The following is an 18,302-nucleotide window of genomic DNA, read 5'->3' on the forward strand; positions in this document are numbered from 1 at the left end:
AATATTTGGAATATGACATGTAACCACGAAACTTTCGTATTGATGATAAGGTTTTTTTATTCCTATTAAACCAAATACTTCCGCGTCAGACCCCATTTCCTCTCCCTGCCCTAGGTTTATGCCCGAACCCAACCTGCCTCCCCTGCTGCTCTATGACACCGAGTCTCTGCCTCCAGGCGCGGACCCACAGCAAGTGATCAACATTGACTGGATTCGGGAGCAACTCCCTGAGCTCCCCAGTGAGACCCGGGAGAGGCTCATTCAACAGTATGGCATTTTGCCAGAACACAGCTTTGCCTTACTGGTAGGTATTGATCAGAGGCTCAGATAAACCCAGCTCAGCCATTTGGGTAATGCTCTACGGTGAGCTCTGAGGAGAGCAGGCAGGTTGCTTCAGTGGTACAAATAGATGCCTCTAAGAATAAGGCACAATACCCTTTGCTCATTTTCCTTGATGGTGAATACTCCTCATAAAACCAGAAGATGAAGCAGAATCTCATGTCAGTCATGTCTTCTGTGCAGAGATGAACAGCTGCTCACAGCAGCGCGGAGGCTTCTTGAAGACAGTCCAAATGTTGTGGATGAATGTTTTCCCATGTGTCTGCAGGACAAAAGAAAATCGACGTATAGGGTTTCTGAATGTCTAGCAGTATTGAACCATGACAGGGTCTGGCAGGAAGTTCTGTCCTTAAAAGCCAGCCAGCTGTTTCTCCAGTGGTTGAAGAAAAACATTTATTCCGCACGAAATGTTGAAAACTCTGACTCAAAGTGTCGGTCCTTTGAGGCTCGAGGATGTGTCTTATGGGGCCGTTAGCGAGTCTGACACCACTGAGACCTACTTAGGGATTTTCCACTCTTTTCAGAGCTGCTCGGGGCTTTGCCGTTTTCTTTGTCATGGCAACATTAAAGTGATGCCCCGTCACTGAGGGTGGGGTTTTGTCACAGTTGTCTTCGGCTTGTCTGTTCAGGAGGAAGTAGGAAGTTTTGCCACTGCGTGCTTCAGGGATGGGGTATCTGCCACACTTACCTTCTGGAGCAGCAGAGTCTGCGCAGAATGTGGGTTTTTGCATTTTAATTGATCAATAGTAACTATCTAGAGATGTTAGAACGTACATATTTCTATACTTCAGTGAGAGCAGCCCCGCTGCTTCTGGTATAAGGTAAGGCAAGTGAATGTTTGTTGGATGGAAGGTTCTCTCTTTACAAATTAAATCAGCTTAGGCAAAAACTCTCCAGAGAGTCTCACGTGAACACTCCCCTTTTTCCCTCCCAGGGATGATTGGGCAGGCCTTCCAGATAGGTTTCCATACTTCAGGCAGGGATGTCCACTGCCCACTGCCTCCCGCTGGCTGCTGTCATAGCTTAGTCATAACTCCATGATGGTCACATGGCTGGATTTTAATCACTTCTTATTGTGACTTGTTCAGCCCCTTAGAGGCCAAGACCGTGTCCCCTTCTCACTCACCGTTCCTCAGCACAGCCTGGCACACCAACAGTGCTTAACACCAGGTTTTCGACTGCAAGAGTCAGTTCGCATCTCAGACAGAACACCTTTTAACCTGAGGCCTCTTACCACTCATTTTCCCTGGGTTGATTTAACCCACCTGAGGTTTAGTCCTGTCTGTCTGCCCTACTGTGTGATGAATTTCCAGCCCACTGGAAATCAATTCCGTACTAAATTCTAAATGCTAAATTCCTGTCCTGCATTTTATAACTGCCAGATCCCACAGGGGATGGGAGGACTGGGACAGAGTCTCCAAGATGGTAGTTATCTGTCTTTGTTTGGCCTTCTACCAGGTGAACAGAGGCAGCCGTTGGAGGTAGCATCTGAAGAAAACCCAGGTTTCTTGTGAAAAGACCTTTCAGAAACTCCTTTCAGGAATATGGTTATTTCTCTCCATGGCATTATCTGCATGATCTGCAAACATAGGCTCCCTTCAGAGAGCATCTCTCTAGCACTGTCATGATTGGCCCCTTATGAGCACATGATGGTAGAGGGCTCCTCGGGGAGAGTCAGTCCTCTGAGGGCAGGGACATTTTCCTGTTCATATCTGGGTCCCAGGCTCCACAATTGTGTCCTTCACAGGAGACCTTTAATAAACGTTTGCTGAGGTTGCCCAGAGAGTGGTTCAGAGTTTAAGGTCCTGCTGAGGGGAACCTGTCTTTCATCTGTTCAGTACACAACTTTTGTTTTGCATCTCCTGTGTGGCAGGTAGTCGGGGACAAAGATCTTCAAAAAGGTGTTTCTTTGTTTTCCAGGAGTACACACACACACACACACACACACACACACACACACACACACACGACACAGCTAACGAGGGAGGTAGTGATTACCTTGATTGGAACAAAAGGGGAAAAATTCCACAAGGAGGTGATTTTTGAACCAGTTTTGAAGGGACTTTTAATATCTTAAAAATGTGCTTATTTTTATAGCTTTCAGATCTTGTGTTAGGTGATTAGTTTTGTTTTTGTTTTTGTTTTTTAAAGGGCTAGTCCTTGAAATTTCCAAGTTGAGTGTAAAGAGACCTTAATAGCAGTGGAAAGAGAATGATTCAGAGAAATTATTTCCCTGAAAGTGGGCATCCTGAGCTCTTTATGACTTTGTAATCATTGAAAGCTGAGCTACTCAGACCCAAAAATGATATGTTCATGTTTTTTCCTGCCTTCATCAGAAACACAACAGATTGCTGAGAAGGGCAGATGCACAAATCTAATGAACCATCTTTCAATTTAAAGAGTGCCCAGGAGTATTCATTAGATAAATCACAGCAGTGGAGGTGTGCTTTGCAGAGCTTCGGCTCCATGCTCTGTGCCTTCGAACTGCTGATTCCGTGAGGCATTAAGGCGCATGCCAACCCTCATTCGTGTGCCTGACCCACATGGACTAAAAACCGCAGAATTCAACTCTAGTCTGTAATTTGCCTTGTCATCTTATGATGCGGAAAGCCCCACGTTATGTATTGGTAATTTATGCTCCATGTTTATAGAACTCTAGTATTTTAGCACTTACAGTAATGTCTGGCACCTAGTAGGAACTCAGTGAATATTTATTCGTGAATGGTCGGACCAGTGATACTATGACAATAGTCATGGAAGTCCCAGAAGAAACAGCATTCCTGATAAAAGCATCCTCGTTTCTTTTTTTTCTTTTTTTTTTTTTTTTTTTAGATTTTATTTATTTGTTTGACAGAGAGAAATCACAAGCAGGCAGAGAGGCAGGCAGAGAGAGAGAGGGGGAAGCAGGCTCACTGCTGAGCAGAGAGCCCGATGCGGGACTCGATCCCAGGACCCTGAGATCATGACCTGAGCCGAAGGCAGTGGCTTAACCCACTGAGCCACCCAGGCACCCAAAGCATCCTCGTTTCTAAAGGTCAGATCCATAAACCCCTGCTGACCCCCTAGCAGATCATGGAGTGATAGCTAGCTCATTGAACTCTGGGTGAGAAGCATGGGGACCTCCACTCTAACCACCCCATGTGCTGTGTCCAGATGCAAGTCACTTGGCCTCTCCACTCTTGTTTTCTGAACTGGTTTTGTTAGGACATTAAATCCAGTCTACATCCTGGTTTTCTCTCTCAAACCCTCCTGACAGTTCCCTCCTGACAGAAAACCTGTATTACTGTTTGGTCACATTAAAAGTATCTTGCCCCACCCGAAGCTTCAACCTATTTAGTTAACCTTGCTTCTCTGTCTTGTGTTATGTTGCCTTGATTGCTGACCTCATTTGTAAGCCTTAAGGAATAGAAATGCAGGTTTTAGGATCCTGAAAAACGAGAGGTTCTAGTAGCATAGCAAGTCCTTCTCTGAGTCAGTATATTCTGGGAGTGATCACAAGAATGACCTAGATGATACGCATGTGCATTTTTCTTAGCAGATAATCCCAGGGCAACGTCTGTGGGGATATCACTTCTTAAACACTGCCTTACCTGATTCGGAGAATGCAAACAAATTCGGAGAATGCAAGCAATATGAGAACATGGCTGCTTGCTGACAGTATGTTCTGTGGTTTATGGTGGGGCACATTTTTTTTTTAAAGTAGACTCCAGGTCTAACATGGAGCCCAACGGGGACCTTGAACTTACAACACTGAGATCAGGAGTGGACACTTAACCAACTGAGCCACCGAGACATCCCACCTTTTTTTTCTTTTTAAAGATTTCATTTATTATTTATTTGACAGAGAGAGAGATCACAAGTAGGCAGAGCAGCAGGCAGAGAGAGAGGGAGCAGGCTCCCCGCCGAGCAGAGAACCCAATGCAGGGCTCGATCCCAGGACCCTGAGACCACGACCTGAGCCAAAGGCAGAGGCTTAACCCACTGAGCCACCCAGGCACCCCATCCATGGGCCACTTTTTAATTTACCCTTACAACAACTGTTGGAGGTAGATATTATTGTTCTCCCCATTTTACAGATGGGGAAACATCAACCATGGTGGAGTGCAGGACATAAAGTAACAGGCAGGCCTGTGGTTCCGTGGTCTGGCAGTTCAGTGGTCTGCACTGACTACAGAGCCCAGGCTTTATTTACATTTCTAAGCTCTTCTGCTTGTCTGCACATAGAATGTGCCCCCGATTGGGTTTTAAGATGTCAGGCTGCCTTATAAAGAAAGAAAACGTGCTTTCTCCTAAATTTAGTGAAAATCAGTCAACTCCAATGAAAAGGAGAAATTGGGGCGCCTGGGTGGCTCAGTGGGTTAAGCCGCTGCCTTCGGCTCAGGTCATGATCTCAGGGTCCTGGGATCGAGTCCCGCATCGGGCTCTCTGCTCAGCAGGGAGCCTGCTTCCCTTCCTCTCTCTCTACCTGCCTCTCCATCTGCTTGTGATTTCTCTCTGTCAAATAAATAAATAAAATCTTTAAAAAAAAAAAAAAAAGAAAAGGAGAAATTGCGTCCATTTTCCAAGTAGAAAATTTAAGTCACAAAAAAAGATGTAAACTGTCCTCCGTAACTTTGTTTTGTTCCTTAAACTTGCTGCGGTAGGTTCTTGGCTCCTTCGGAGTGAATCACTGAGAAGGTCTCCATGAGAGGGCAGAATGTGTGGGGTTTGTGGGGTTTGTGGGATGATTTTGCCTGTCAGTCATGTCATGGCCAGCACATGGTAGGCACTTGGTAAGGACCAGATACAAGCTCACAGGGTGGCCAGCTGTGTATGAATTCAGTAAATGGAAAGATGTCCATCTTGTCAAGATTTTAGTGGAGGAATGGCACAGCATTCCCAATCCAGTGTTTCTTTTTCTTTTCTTTTCTTTTCTTTTTTTTTAAGATTTTATTTATTTGACAGAGAGAGAGAGAGCACAGGCAGACAGAATGGCAGGCAGAGGCAGAGGGAGAAGCAGGCTCCCTGCCGAGCAAGGAGTCCGATGTGGAGCTCGATCCCAGGATGCTGGGATCATGACCTGAGCCGAAGGCAGACACTTAACCAACTGAGCCACCCAGGGCCTGCTGTCCTTGTCACAGCGCCCTGTGCTGTTTTCAGGTGGAAGAGCTTTTATGTTTTCCAGGTTGCTTTTCCTTCTCCTAAGTAGCCCTGCTGGGCAATGGGTTGAAACACCGACTAAGAGACAGGCAGTACAGTCTTGGTTTTAGCTCCCACCTCTGACACCTGGGAGCTGAGAGGGCCCTGCAAAGGCAGCTGGTGCTGTTACCCTCCGTTGCTTAAAGAGGGGAGAGAATGATTCCCTTACCCCGAAGATGAGTGACAGAGCATAATCTTCCCTGAATCTTAAGAAAATCTAAAGTCAGCCAAGCAGACTCCCTAGAATAAGTTATCAGGGAGAAGAGCACAGGCACCGAATAGCCACCAACACATTGAGGGCTGCGGAGGACAGAATTTTAAGAAAAATCCAGCATGGCCCCAGTGAGACTGGGAAAATGTGACTGTGACCCTCCGGATTAGTGACCCGTGCTGCCATACGTGTCTGTCTGTATTTGTATTCAGCTTCAAGATGTGTAGTCTTATTTGAACAACTTCTGTTTCCCCAGCTGGTTATTCCCCATTTGAAGCCATAATCCTTTGTTTCTGACACCATGAAAAAGGTGAAGGTGTCTCCAGGGACCAAGAAGCAGAAAAAATATCATGACTGTGGTTGATTACTAAATGGATTGTTTTCCAAGAGTTTTGCTTTGAGTTTCTAGTGCGCTTGAAATGGTGTGGTTTTCTGTTTGGATGAACGGTCTGTAGAATAATTTCCCATGATAAATATCTGTGTACTCATGGGTAATACTACTTTAAAGCTAATAGTTTAAAAGGCGTCTGAAACTATATTGACTGGTTTTAGACTGCTTAGACGTATTGAGGAACAAAGCACTGGCCTTCTAACTCCTGCTGAAGGAAAATCCATTTGGTCAGCACCGTCGCTCACCATATTTCAACTCTGTGTAATTTTCGAAATTGATTTTATTCTTCGTTTTATAAAATTGCACCGAGTGCTTGCCAGCTTATGGGTGCTTTTATAGTCTATACACTAGAAACGTAACTGATATTTTTTTTCCGGTAAAACTGAATACAAAATGCATCTTCTAACTTTACTTCTGAAAAACCAGCAGTTTGTTTGTTTCAGATGCAAGTAACAGAGAACTTCCAGAGATGAGGATCCTCTGGGCTCAGATTCATTTGACCCTTCTGGGACCTGCCCCCTGGAGCAAAAGTGCAGGGAGGAGTGAAGTCCTGAGTGCCCAGCCTTGGGGATTCATGGGGACTCTTTCCTTCCTCCATCCTGAATCCTTATGGGGACAATTAAAACACACTGTTTCAGGTTTCAGTCAGATCTTGGCACCAGTGAGCAAGCACTGCGTTGAAGCTTTGTTGCCATATTTAAGCTACAGCCCGAAAGCTGCTGTTGACCAGCACCGGTTCCCTCTGTGTTGGGCCCATCTGACAGTGCTGGCTTTGGGCACATTGAAATGCGGTCATGATCAGAATTGATTTCTTGACAGCATACTACTTGTGGCCCATTCTCAAAGATACAGTTTTCTAATTATGCTGGCCTGCCGTCAACTTTTATCACCTGATTATCCAGAGAAGCGTCTTATTGCCAGATTGGTTTCCTTCCCATCCCTCTTAGAGCTCATGTGTCTCAGAGAATGTAAGCTCATTTTCACATGAGCCTAAGCCAATGTAGGTGTGAACCCTCTCTGTGTGGAACCAGTATCCTGAGTTAAACTCAGATGTGTGTACTTCCCAACTTGGCTAGGAACAAAGTACAAGTGAAATTGTTGGGACCAGAGTTTTGCTCAGATTTTAGGGGCTTCCAGGCCCACTGAGAGCATGACCCAGGAGTAGAAACTGTGAGGACCAAAATAGGACTATAGACCCTCCTAGTTGGGTATCTTATGAGATAGACTAGAGAGTATACCCTTGGTGTTTCTAGGTCAATTTCCAAGCTTTTCCAGATCTCCATGTTCTTGAAAGTGGCCATAATGGTTCAGGATTCTGGCTTCCTCCTGACGTACTCAAGTGAGAGTGATGTCTCCTATGCTCTCTCACACCACCTATTAACTTCCTTTAGTTTCTTCCCCACTAAAGACCCCTCTGAATGAGTCTTTTTTCCCCCTCACTCACTGCAAGATTTCCACAGCCACTTCTTATTTCCATGAAAAGCAGAGGGAAGGCTCATTCACACCATAGATCCAAGCCAGCACCACTGAATGCATCCATCCTTAATCTCACCATGACTTCTGCTTTCTTTCCTTAGAACCGCCACCCAGGCCTCCCTATCTAATTTCCATTTCCACCCCAACACTAGCATTCTGTGTTATTTTCACAAAGGCGATGGGTCTATGTTGTTTTTCTCACTTTGTAACAGTGACCAAACCCCACAAGAATAAAGAGGGACCATCAGAAGCCCCACAGATAGATGCTGGACCCTCTTACATTTGCAGAAATGCTCAGTGGCTGCTTGCCCCAGTGCCCCTGCCACATGGCAACTGGTAGCAGTTCCCGTTTGTACCTCCACAGAATGACACATGGGCACCTCACCTGGTTGAAGCCACTGTTGTTCAATCCACAGGTGCAGGGTCTGCCGTACAGCTAGCTGCTCCCTCTATAGGGACGACCTGCCCAGTTGGGTGTAATGCAGTGTGTGAAGTCCCCAGATCCGAAGAGTTAGAATGCAGTAAGGTGCCATCTGCTTGACACCAAGACCATGTGAGCAGTAGTGGGAGCTGTTCTGGAAGGTCTGAAGATGCTTCAGAATTGGGCAGGGTCTTGGTTGAGGCGTACTCACCTTCCGTGAGGAGAGGGCGTGGAAGGGACACAGAAGAGAGGCCCGGGGAACTCTGGCCACCATCCTGTCCCCCAGAAGCTCCATGTGGCCTGGGGCGGGGGGGCGTGTATCTGTCTGCCTTCCTGATCTGGAGCCGGTGTGTGCCCTGCCACAGGAGAGAGTGCCAGGTGGTCTAGGTGTATGTTGGCAGAGGCAGAAAGAGAACCTGCCATTTTCTCCTAATTTCTAAGTTAATTGCTAAGGGCCTTTGCAACATTTTTAATATGTGAAGAACCTTTGAACAGCTGGCAGGTACCAAATAAAATAATGGAAGTGGTGGGAAAGGGCATTCTTTTGATGAGCTGGTTACTTCACATTGTGCCTGGCACTGCTAGGGACTCAGTCTCCGTCCCCAGGAAGGCAGCAACGTGAAATTTTCTTCATCAGAGGCAGTGTAACATGGAGATGAGGAGCACAGACCGCAGAGGTTCAAATCCCAGTTCTGCTGCTTTCTTGCTGTGTAACCTCAAACAAATTAACGCCTCGGTGTCCTCATCTTTAAGAGAGAGTTCTGCTAGTGCCAGAGGATTCTTAGGAAGAATTAAAGGAGTTGGGGCACTTGGGTGGCTCAGCGAGTTAAGCTCTGCTCAGCAGGGAGTCTGCTTCTTCCTCTGGCCCTCATCCTACAGCTCTCACTCAAATAAATAAAATCTTTAAAAAAAAAAAAAAAAAGAATTACGTGAGTTAATGTTAGTTTAAATGAGTTAATGTAGAGACCACTTGGACTAGTGCCTAGCACCTGTTATTATTGTTGTTAAAATGTATTCTCGTGGGGTGCATGGGTGGCTCAGTTGGTTAAGTGTCTGCCTTCAGCTCATGTCATGATCCTGGGGTCCTAGGCTCGAGCCCCACATCAGGCTCCCTGCTCATTTGGGAGCCTGCTTCCCCCTCTCCCTCTGTCTCCCGGCTTGTGTTCTCACTCTCTACCTCAAATAAATAAATAAAATCTTGGAAAAATAATAATAATAAAATAAAACGTATTCTCGTTGTTAATACCATCTGCAGGAGCAGCAGCCGTGTGCGGCTTCCCACAGGGCTGGCCACTCTCTCTGTGTGGAGCACATTCTGGATAGACTCCTGCAAGCTTTTTCAGTAGCCCTGATTGCCAGTCTGGGGTTCCTTTAGCTGCCAGGTCACTCCCTGCCACTTAATCAGCTGTTTCTCAACTGGTACTTTGTGGGTTTTCTCTTCTCTTGAGTCTGCCACTGGGCAGCTGTCTCTATCAGGTTTCATTCTTCTAAATATAGCCAGCTAATTTCTACCCTGCCATCAGGTTCAAAGGGTGTGGGACTTAGAACCAGAACAGTGGTTGAGAAATCAGCCCCACTCCTGTTCCATCTGCATGGCCTTCTGACGTTTTGTCATCTCCGAAGGCAGAACGTACAAGACAGCCTTTGTGAAAAGACAGTAGCATGCAGAAAGACATTGCTTCTGGGGCCCAAGGCAAGGGTGAATCAGGGTTCCTTCCCAGGGCAGACCACGAAGGTGGGGTGATTCTGTGCCTCGCCTCACACCTGCCTTGACTGGCTGACAGATCCATCAGCAGTGGAGGGTGCCTGTGAGCATCTCGGAGGCTGACCTGGCATTGACTCTGGGTGTAATTGAATGCTGCGGGGAAATTTTATTAAAATGTGAAAAGGATGCTTCCCGGTCACAGAGCCGTAAAGGCTATCTGGTGTTATGCGAAAGACGGGCCTGGTTGTCCCTGCCACATCGGCTGTGGCTGACGGAACAATTAGTATGACGTTTGGCCAGGAGACAGGCCGCGCTGTGCAGCTGCGGCGTCCGCTCTTTCTGACGCGGGAGAGGTTAGTGCTGAGTCAGACACTTGCATGTCGCCTTTGAGAAGGAAGTTAGGGGCTCCCTAATGTGTGGCCTTTCTGCGTGGCTCTTCCTATGGCTTTCAGGTCAGGGAATCACCAGCTCACTGTTCTCCTGAGAAAACCAGATGGCCGCACTGTCGTGTCCGACAGGGACTTCTGATATTTGTGCTGAGCTTACCAGATCGGCAACTGCCGATCTCACAGAAAAACTAAGGAAACCATATCTAGAATTCTGGGGTGTTTTTTTCTTGAAAGGCGGACTTCTGATCAGGCAGCCTGTGTGCGACTTGGCATTGACCCATCATTCTCTGGGCGGCAGTAGCTCGGCCTCTGTCAGCCCTGCTGCTGGTTGCTCACCCCATGATAGCTTCAGGTTTTCATGTCCACTTGCCATTGTGTTCTGAGCCTCCCTCCGCCTCAACCCCGGCCAGTGAAGTATGGTTCCAGCTCAGGGACGCTTCCTCACAGCACTGACACAAAAAGACAAACAGAACTCTGACTTGCTACGTTATCCATCCAATAAAAAAACCACCCAAGGGTAGAAGAATAGATATTCATCACGTCCCAGCAACTCAGCCAAGCCTGGGAATTCGACTGCAATATTTCTAGGTGGATTTAGAAAACCTTTCCTTGGCAAAGCAAAGAGTTCTCCTTCTGACAGCTCTTTTCACCAGCAGGCCAGCCTGTCTGGGTTAGAACAAAGAGAATTCTGCCCGTCTGATTTGGGCCGTAGAGCGGTTTTCTACTTCCCCAGCGGTTTGCTGTACTGTTGTGGAAGTTTGAATACTTTTCCATAAGTTAAGCAGAGCTTCCTCTTCATTCTGCCTGTATTTGTCTTTATCTGCAGTCAAGCTTTGGCTGCTGAGGCGGCCTTTGCCCTGGTTTAGCATGAGCAGAATAGTAACGTTGGCTTGAAAAGAGATTCGAGAGATGATTGTGGGATTATTCAGTAGGCTTGTCACCAGAGAATTTATCTGTTACAAAGGGCATGTAGATTTTTTTTTATTATGAAATTTCTGCTTTAGCATAAGTTGTATGCCCGTGTATATTTTATGGCATCTACAGCAGCTAAACTTTCAGAGCACTCTTTTTTTGCATGTCTTAACTTCTTCCCAGTATCTTATTTTTCCAGAAAGTTCTTTCCCTTAACAAAGGTTTTCTGAAAGGGGCAAGGGTGAGAACCTCACCCACAGTATGAAGTTTCAAAGACAATGTCAAGGAAAGTGTGGTTTGATTTGAATGGCAGCAGGTAAGGCAAATCTACTAAAAATGTGTTCCCTCTGCCATTTGGAAGCTTTGCCTTCTCGTATGTGAGGAGCATGTGTTTTTATTTTTCTCATTGGAAAACAAAGGTTGAACTTAGCCAGATTTTTTGGTTCTGCCAAACTGATCCGAGCTGGCAGTTTGCCATTATAGTGAAGGGACTTGTTGAGTGCTTTGAGGTGACGCTAATGCCTCACTGGGGCAATTCTAATATTTAAAGGTGAACAAGGCATGATAAAGAAGGAGCATTCACTTGTGATATTTTAGAAACGCACGTGGTGATGGCAGGCCTGGATTCCGTCCACAGATACTCACCAAGTAGCTGCCATCGCCCAGCACTTTCGCTCTAGTTACACAGTGAACCGGACAGAATGGCCCCTGACTCAGAGAGCTGACCATTGAGAGGGGGAGACGTACTAGAGTCTTCCTCAAGTGCCCTTGATGATTGTTTTCAAAGAGCAAGAGGAGAGACAGGGTTAAGCCGTGTCTAGTTTGGCTCGGAAAGCCCAGAAGCCACTGCTGCCTCCATCAGTCCTGTGGTCTGAGTGGATCCCTGGGTTCTTACTCATTTTGAAAACATTTGAAACCCATTTCTGTCACTTCTTGGGACGATGTGAAGATAAATACAGTTACGATCCACTTTTGATTTTTCAGAGGTAGAATATTTCGTCTGTTCCCCCTTGATTTGCTTCTTTTCCTTCCTCTTTATTCTCACAATCACTTGGGACTTCCAGCAGAGAATAGACCTGGAAAGAGAAAGGACAGGGAACTCTGCCCAAACATCATGGGCCCAAGGATAAAGGATGCAGCTCAAGGGTTAAGGTCATAGGGTACGCAAGGCTGACAGGGAGAGGGCAGATGAGTTTGGGGGAGAGTGGATTTCATAGTACTCTGGTTCACCAAGCCAGGCTCTCTGACATGTACATTCCTGTGAGAAAATGCTAGATTAAAACGAATGCACAGTGACAGTGATAGAAGTCAGATACTTGCTGTTTACTGAAAGTGATCACGATTTTCTGGTGACATTTCCGTGTTCAGGGAAGTACAGGTAGATGTGTCAGAGGAGGCAGAGGGTGACAGTTTCAGATTTGACTTCAGAATGCTGATTTTTCATTTTTGGGGAATATGTATATATATATATATAGTGGTTTTTTTTCTTTCTTTCTTTCTTTCTTTCTTTACAGAATGAAGTTGGCCTACTGGAGTTCTTCCAAAATGTGATAAAAGAAACTAGGGCAGAGCCAAAAAAAGTAACTAGTTGGGTCCTCAACATTTTTCTGGGTTTTTTAAAGCAACAGAACCTTGCTGTCAATGAGAGGTGAGTGGGGTCTGGATATTCTTTTTTCCTTTATGATGAACTGTGTCCAGAAGCAGTTTAAGTAGGACGAGGCCAGTGTTTTGTTCTCCCTCTTCCCCCTCAGGATCTCCTGACAAGACACACACGCCCCCTGTGAATTCCATATTCTAAAGCTGTCCTCCCTCACATCTGAAATTTCGTCCATTTGTGCAGGTCTTTCTCTGTGCTGTCCTTTGTATTGTGCTGGGGCTGCAGGCTTGAAGATGAGTAAGACAAGGAGTTTACAAGCTGGTGGGAGATATGGGCCTGTAAGAAAACGGGCAGGCACCTCAGTGTGATCCTGTTGGGCTGGAGGCGTCGGGGGTGTCCTGAGTGAACACAGAGGGGGCCTGACCTGAGGCCAGAAGGTAAACGAGGTTTCCCTCAGAAATGGATGCTGGAGCAAGGCCCTAAAGACCTAGCAGGAGTTGCCAGGTGATGGGAGGGGCGAGGGCATTCCAGGCAACAGAGTGGCCGTTGGAAACTTCGAGGCTAGCAGGTGTTAGGGGCTCAGGAAACCCAGAAACTCCCGAGTGTCAAAGGACCAAGCAAGAAAGCTCGGGAAGAAGCCACAGAGCACCAGAGGCCACCGTGCAAACACTTTTGTCAGCACCTCTCAAAAGCCTTCGATCTCAAGCCCATTCCAGTTTCACCTTGGGGGAGTAGGTTGGAAGAACAGACCAGAAACAAGGAAGCCAGTTGCAGGAGTGCCTGTAAGAAATGCCATGGGCCTAAGCTCAGGTAGATGGAGAACAATTATCTCATGTTGCGCAGCTTCCAGTTCTTACTTGGGCAGTAGAGTGAAATGGAGGGCAGCGTTTTTGAGCCTAACGAGAGGTAGAGGAGGAGGAATGAGTTCAGAGGGAAGGGGCGGGGCACAATGCCAGGTTCCATTTTGGACATGCTGAGTTGGGCTGCCGGTAGGACAGACATTCCCCTCATGGGGATAACCAGGAGGCAGTCAGATATATGATCTATCGCTGACGAGAGAGATCTCGGAGGTAGAAATCCTGGAGTTCTCATTTGTTCATTATTCAGCACATATTTATTTAGACTTTGTGCTAAACATGGGGAATACCAGTCAGCACAACAGATGTAGTCCCTCCTCTCAGAGCTGACAGTCCAGAAGCCGGTGATGACAAAGCAGTGAGCTAGGTGCTCTAGAGAAGGGGACGGTAACAGCCAAGCTAAGGCCTGAAGGAAGAAAGAGTAAGGTTAGTCAGGCAAAATCTAGGAGGGAAAAGGGTTCTAGTATAGGGAACAGCCCATGTAAAAATTTCGAGGTGAGTCCAGGCACATCCTACTTCTGGGAATGCAAGTAGTCCATTATAGGCAGAACGTGGACTTAGCGACCTATAGATGGTATCTGAAGTTGTTGAAACAGAAGAGAATCAGGGAGGGTAGGCCTTATAGGACGGCCAAGGAAGGAGCCGGAGATGCTCTAGACTCTTAAGTGAGAAGCGTGGGCAGAGGAGGAGGCAGCTGAGAAGAAATGGCAGAGAAGAGAAAAACTAGGACAGAATGTCACAAAAGCCAAAGGAAAGGCAAGTTTTTAGAAGGAAAGAGTGAGCAGCAGATTGCAGTATGGGGAGGGAGGGAGAGTGTGTTCATGAGGACCCCCAGGCAGGTGGCTGGGCCCCAGCAAGGGAAGGTGGTGCCCCCCGTCAGCAGGCATGCCATTGTCTCAGCAGCATCCCACGGCCATGGAGAGTGGAGGAGGGGGACGAGCCTACACAGATAACATGATTCCAGAAGTGTGTTTGCTCAAGGAGGGTCTCGCTGTCCAGTGCCAACTCCATGTTCAGCCTCTTGCTTGCGATGTGTATATGTATGGCGTAATGTGGCCACGTGGGATCCATGCACTTCCTTCCTTGACTCCTTACCAGCAGTGACCTTGGAGGAGTTCCCCTCTCTGACCCTCCACTGCTTCACTGTGAACGAAAATGGCAGCAGTACCTGCCTGCAAGGGGTTTTGAGAGGAAAATGCACAGTGCCTGGCACAGAGTGGGCCCCCTGCATCCGTTTCCTTCTCTTCGCCGGGTTGGCGTGTTCAGTACGAAAACAAGGGCCACCCTCAGCGCCCTGAATTCCTTTGGCACCTGTTGCCTTTATGTCCTCCGGTCCTGTCCTTTCGGGTTTGGCCCCTCTTCAGAAACTCCACTCTTTACACTGAAAACATGGCAGCCATTCCATGAAGACTGGAGTCATCCAGAAGGGCTTATGGAGGAGAAGCAACTGTACCAAAGCCTTAAAGAAGGGGTAGGAGTTGGTGAGGCAGAGGCCTGGACAACACCTGTGGAGAGCCAAGGGTGGGAATGCCAACGCACTGCACCTTCTTGCATCATGGAGAAGCACAGCCTGGGGAAGCAGAGAGTGGAAGATGGCAGGAAATCACAGCTGCCTGACTGACTGGCACAGGCCTGGATGTGGAGTCAGCGGGGAGGTCAGCCGTGTCTCCAACACTTGTGGCAGAGTGCCCCTCTGGGCAGAGCCCGTGGTTCAACGAGGAAGCCTCACCCTGGCCTTCAAGCCCGCTGCCTCCCTTGAGCCTGCTGCCTCCTGGGAGGACTAGACTCGTGCGGCAGCCTTTCAGTCCGAGGCAGAAAGCTGTGCTTCTGTTCCACAACTCTACATGGTATGGGCGAGCAGAGAAGAGGGAAGTGCCGGTTGGCCAGAAGAAGCCAGGAAGGCTCCAGGATGCTGTTTGAGCTTTCGGAAGAGTTCTAGATCTGATCTTCTTCTTCTTCTTCTTTTTACGATGTTATTTATTTATTTGACAGAGATCACAGGTAGGCAGAGAGGCAGGCGGAGAGAGGAAGAAGCAGGGTCCCTGCTGAGCAGAGAGCCCAGTGCGGGGCTCTATCCCAGGACCCTGGGATCATGACCTGAGCTGAAGGCAGAGGCTTTAACCCACTGAGCCACCCCAGCGCCCCTCTAGATCTGATCTTTAAATGTATGGTGTTCCGTGTTGTTGGCTGTGATGGACTGTGTTGGCCTGGAGTCACTGAATTGTTGTCCCGGCAGAGACCTCAGACAACTTCTGGTTCAGCACTGTCCTTTAGCAGACAAGGAAGTCGAGGCCCTGACCTACGGTAAGATGATAGACCCCAGGCTGCTCAGCAGCTGAGACAGGTAGCCGTGTCCCCTGACTTTCAGACCAGCGTCTTTATATGTCCATCGGAGGTTAAGGCTTTGCGTGTCCACCACGGTGGTAGCTGCTGACAGTGCCGAGGTTGGTAAATCAGCTTTTGGAGTAACCTTGGAGCCCCCGGTATTTCCCCTAGCAATTCCCAAGCACTAGAGTTTTAAGAACCCAGAGGGTACCCAGTTCTGAATAAACCTGTATGGAATTGCTCCAAAAGCGGGAACCGGGGGGCTAAGCAACAGTTCTGCTACACTGTTTCTGTAGAACAAGGGCTGAGGATCCAAAGCCCTCTGTAGCAGCTCTCTTCCTACGCAGTTCAAAGAACGTTGTTGGCTCCCCCAGCCTCACCTCGGAACAAACAGTAATTAATGAACAACCGCAGCTGCTGGAGTGAACATTTCCAGCGCTGAGATCGGCAGTCGCCGCCGCACTAGCAGTTGTCGTCTGATGGCACCAGGCAGGGGACACTCTGGAGGTCAAGCTGGCAAGAGCTGATTTTGCAAATTAGCATTCATCTTGAAAGACCTGACAGAAGACTGGTGTTTGAAGGCTCCAACCAGAAAAGCTCTTGTTGAACTCGGCTTTTTAATTATTTTGAGCATAGTGCTTTGAAAGTTGTTTTTCTGTTAACTCCTTCTAAATTGCTGTTAATGACAGGTTTGATTCAGTTAAGAACATGGCAATTACAGATACCCTGAGTGGGCGCTTCACAGTGAAATCAGGCAGGTGCCACCGTCCAGTTGTCCAGTCCAGTCAAGTGCCCTGAACTTCCAGGTCCGCCATGGGCGGCGGTTCCTGAGGGACTTGCAACCCAGGGTGGGCTTTTAGCCAAGAGGGCCTGAAGGTAAGGGAGGGGAAGTCTGGCAGGGGTGGGGTATGTGCAGTAGCATCCAAGAGTGGGGCTGCAAGGTTTGGAGCCCATTCAAGATCGTTCTGGCAGCCCCATGAGCAAACAGTGGCTATTACCTCATAAAGCAAAACAACGAATATGTGACAGAGATCGTGTGTGGCCCACGGGGCCTTAAACATTTGCCCTCCGACACTTCCCAAAAGAAGTTTGCTGACCCCAGTTTAGAACATGCTTGGTGAGAAGTCGTTGAGCCCAGTGGTACAGAGAACTGAGCCCTGAAGAAGCAGAGGCAGTCTTGGGAACTGATGGGTTTCCCTCATCTGCCAGCCTGAGGTGGAGGCAGAAAACCATATGGACAAGGGCCAGGAGTGCACGAGGGACAGTCAAGGAAAAGAAAGAGAATGCAGAGGTCCAAGGAGATGGGGTGTTCACAAGGGGCTTTAAATGTAGTCCAGAATTGGGGTGCAGCAGAATGGGGGAAAGCGGTTATGCTTGGCAACAAGCAAAGGAGATGTGATTTTTTTTTTAAAGAGAAGAGCTTCCGTAGAGGGCTAGGATTAGTATCCACATGGCTGTGCTCACAAGGGTAGAGAGTAGCCACTGATGCCAGATGTTTATTGATAAAAGTAAGGTTAGATTCCAGGCAGAAGCAAGTGACTCCCAAGATCACTTGAAGATGTTTTCAAAATTGGGTAGATCTGAGCATTTGTGAAGCCCCAGGAGAGGAAACAAACATGCAAGTGGGATCCATAAGAGTGGAAAGTAATGGGATTAAAAGCATGAGTCAAGGGATTTGTTTGATGGAACCAGCAGGAAGAGGGCACGACAGAAAATCCGGGGTCTTGCTTCAACTGATAACCTTATGAAGTGAGAGGTGAGGGCATGTGCCAAGAAGGGAAACGGGAAGGAGATTGTCTGGAACTGGTGGTTGGGTTGGGGCACCCGCTAGGGGTGCAGGGAAACCATCGAGATGAACACAAGGAGTACTGAGCTGCAAGAGCCACCTGGGTGTCCAGGTGCCTCTGTCTTCCTGCGGGGGCTTCCTGTGTCCCATTGCAACAGAAGCAGAGAAGGTGGCCTTTTGGCATGAAACGAGTGTGGGGATTGAGATGAGCCGCACATTTCTCAGATGCGGGGAGGGGTGTGTGGGTGTAGAGGTGGCAGAGGGTCTACTCCCAGAATCCAAGCTGGGAATGGAGTCGTGATCTGAAAGAGCTCTAGGGGACTGGAGGAAGTTGGCAGATGGGACAGATCCCTCTGTACGTATGCAGGCCTCAGGGGATTGGAGGCTGGCACACAAAGCTTAAGTCTCTTGATGTCAGATTCTTCCTTAGTGGAGACACATGCACTGTCCAGAAACTAGCATTATCTGAGAGCGGCAAATCAGTAGCTTGTGCTTCTGCTGCCATTATGTTACAGATCTGATGGTTTATTTATTTAACAGATGAGTGGGGTCTTCTGCAGTCAGCCTGACAGGTACTGATCTTTGTCATTGTCTCACTCAAGGTTAGCCCTGGTATATCTGGAATTAATGTATGCAGTATACCGGATAGCTCTCCCTGTTGGTGGGAAGAGTGCTGTGACACAAATACTACTGACTGTTTGTCAGTAGTGACTAA

General features: G+C 47.8%; 1 protein-coding gene across 1 annotated transcript in view; it reads left to right on the plus strand.

The window, feature by feature from the left end:
* The window catches only part of GATB (glutamyl-tRNA amidotransferase subunit B), a 103,685-nt gene that overhangs the window by 60,762 nt on the left and 24,621 nt on the right, over nt 1-18,302 (plus strand). The window contains exons 9-10 of the mRNA XM_059175494.1: nt 115-304; nt 12,537-12,670. Coding sequence (XP_059031477.1) covers nt 115-304; nt 12,537-12,670 — 324 coding nt within the window. The remainder of the gene's footprint in view (nt 1-114; nt 305-12,536; nt 12,671-18,302) is intronic.

Source organism: Mustela lutreola, chromosome 1 (assembly GCF_030435805.1).
Source record: "Mustela lutreola isolate mMusLut2 chromosome 1, mMusLut2.pri, whole genome shotgun sequence".
In the NCBI taxonomy this organism is placed as follows: Eukaryota; Metazoa; Chordata; class Mammalia; order Carnivora; family Mustelidae; genus Mustela; species Mustela lutreola.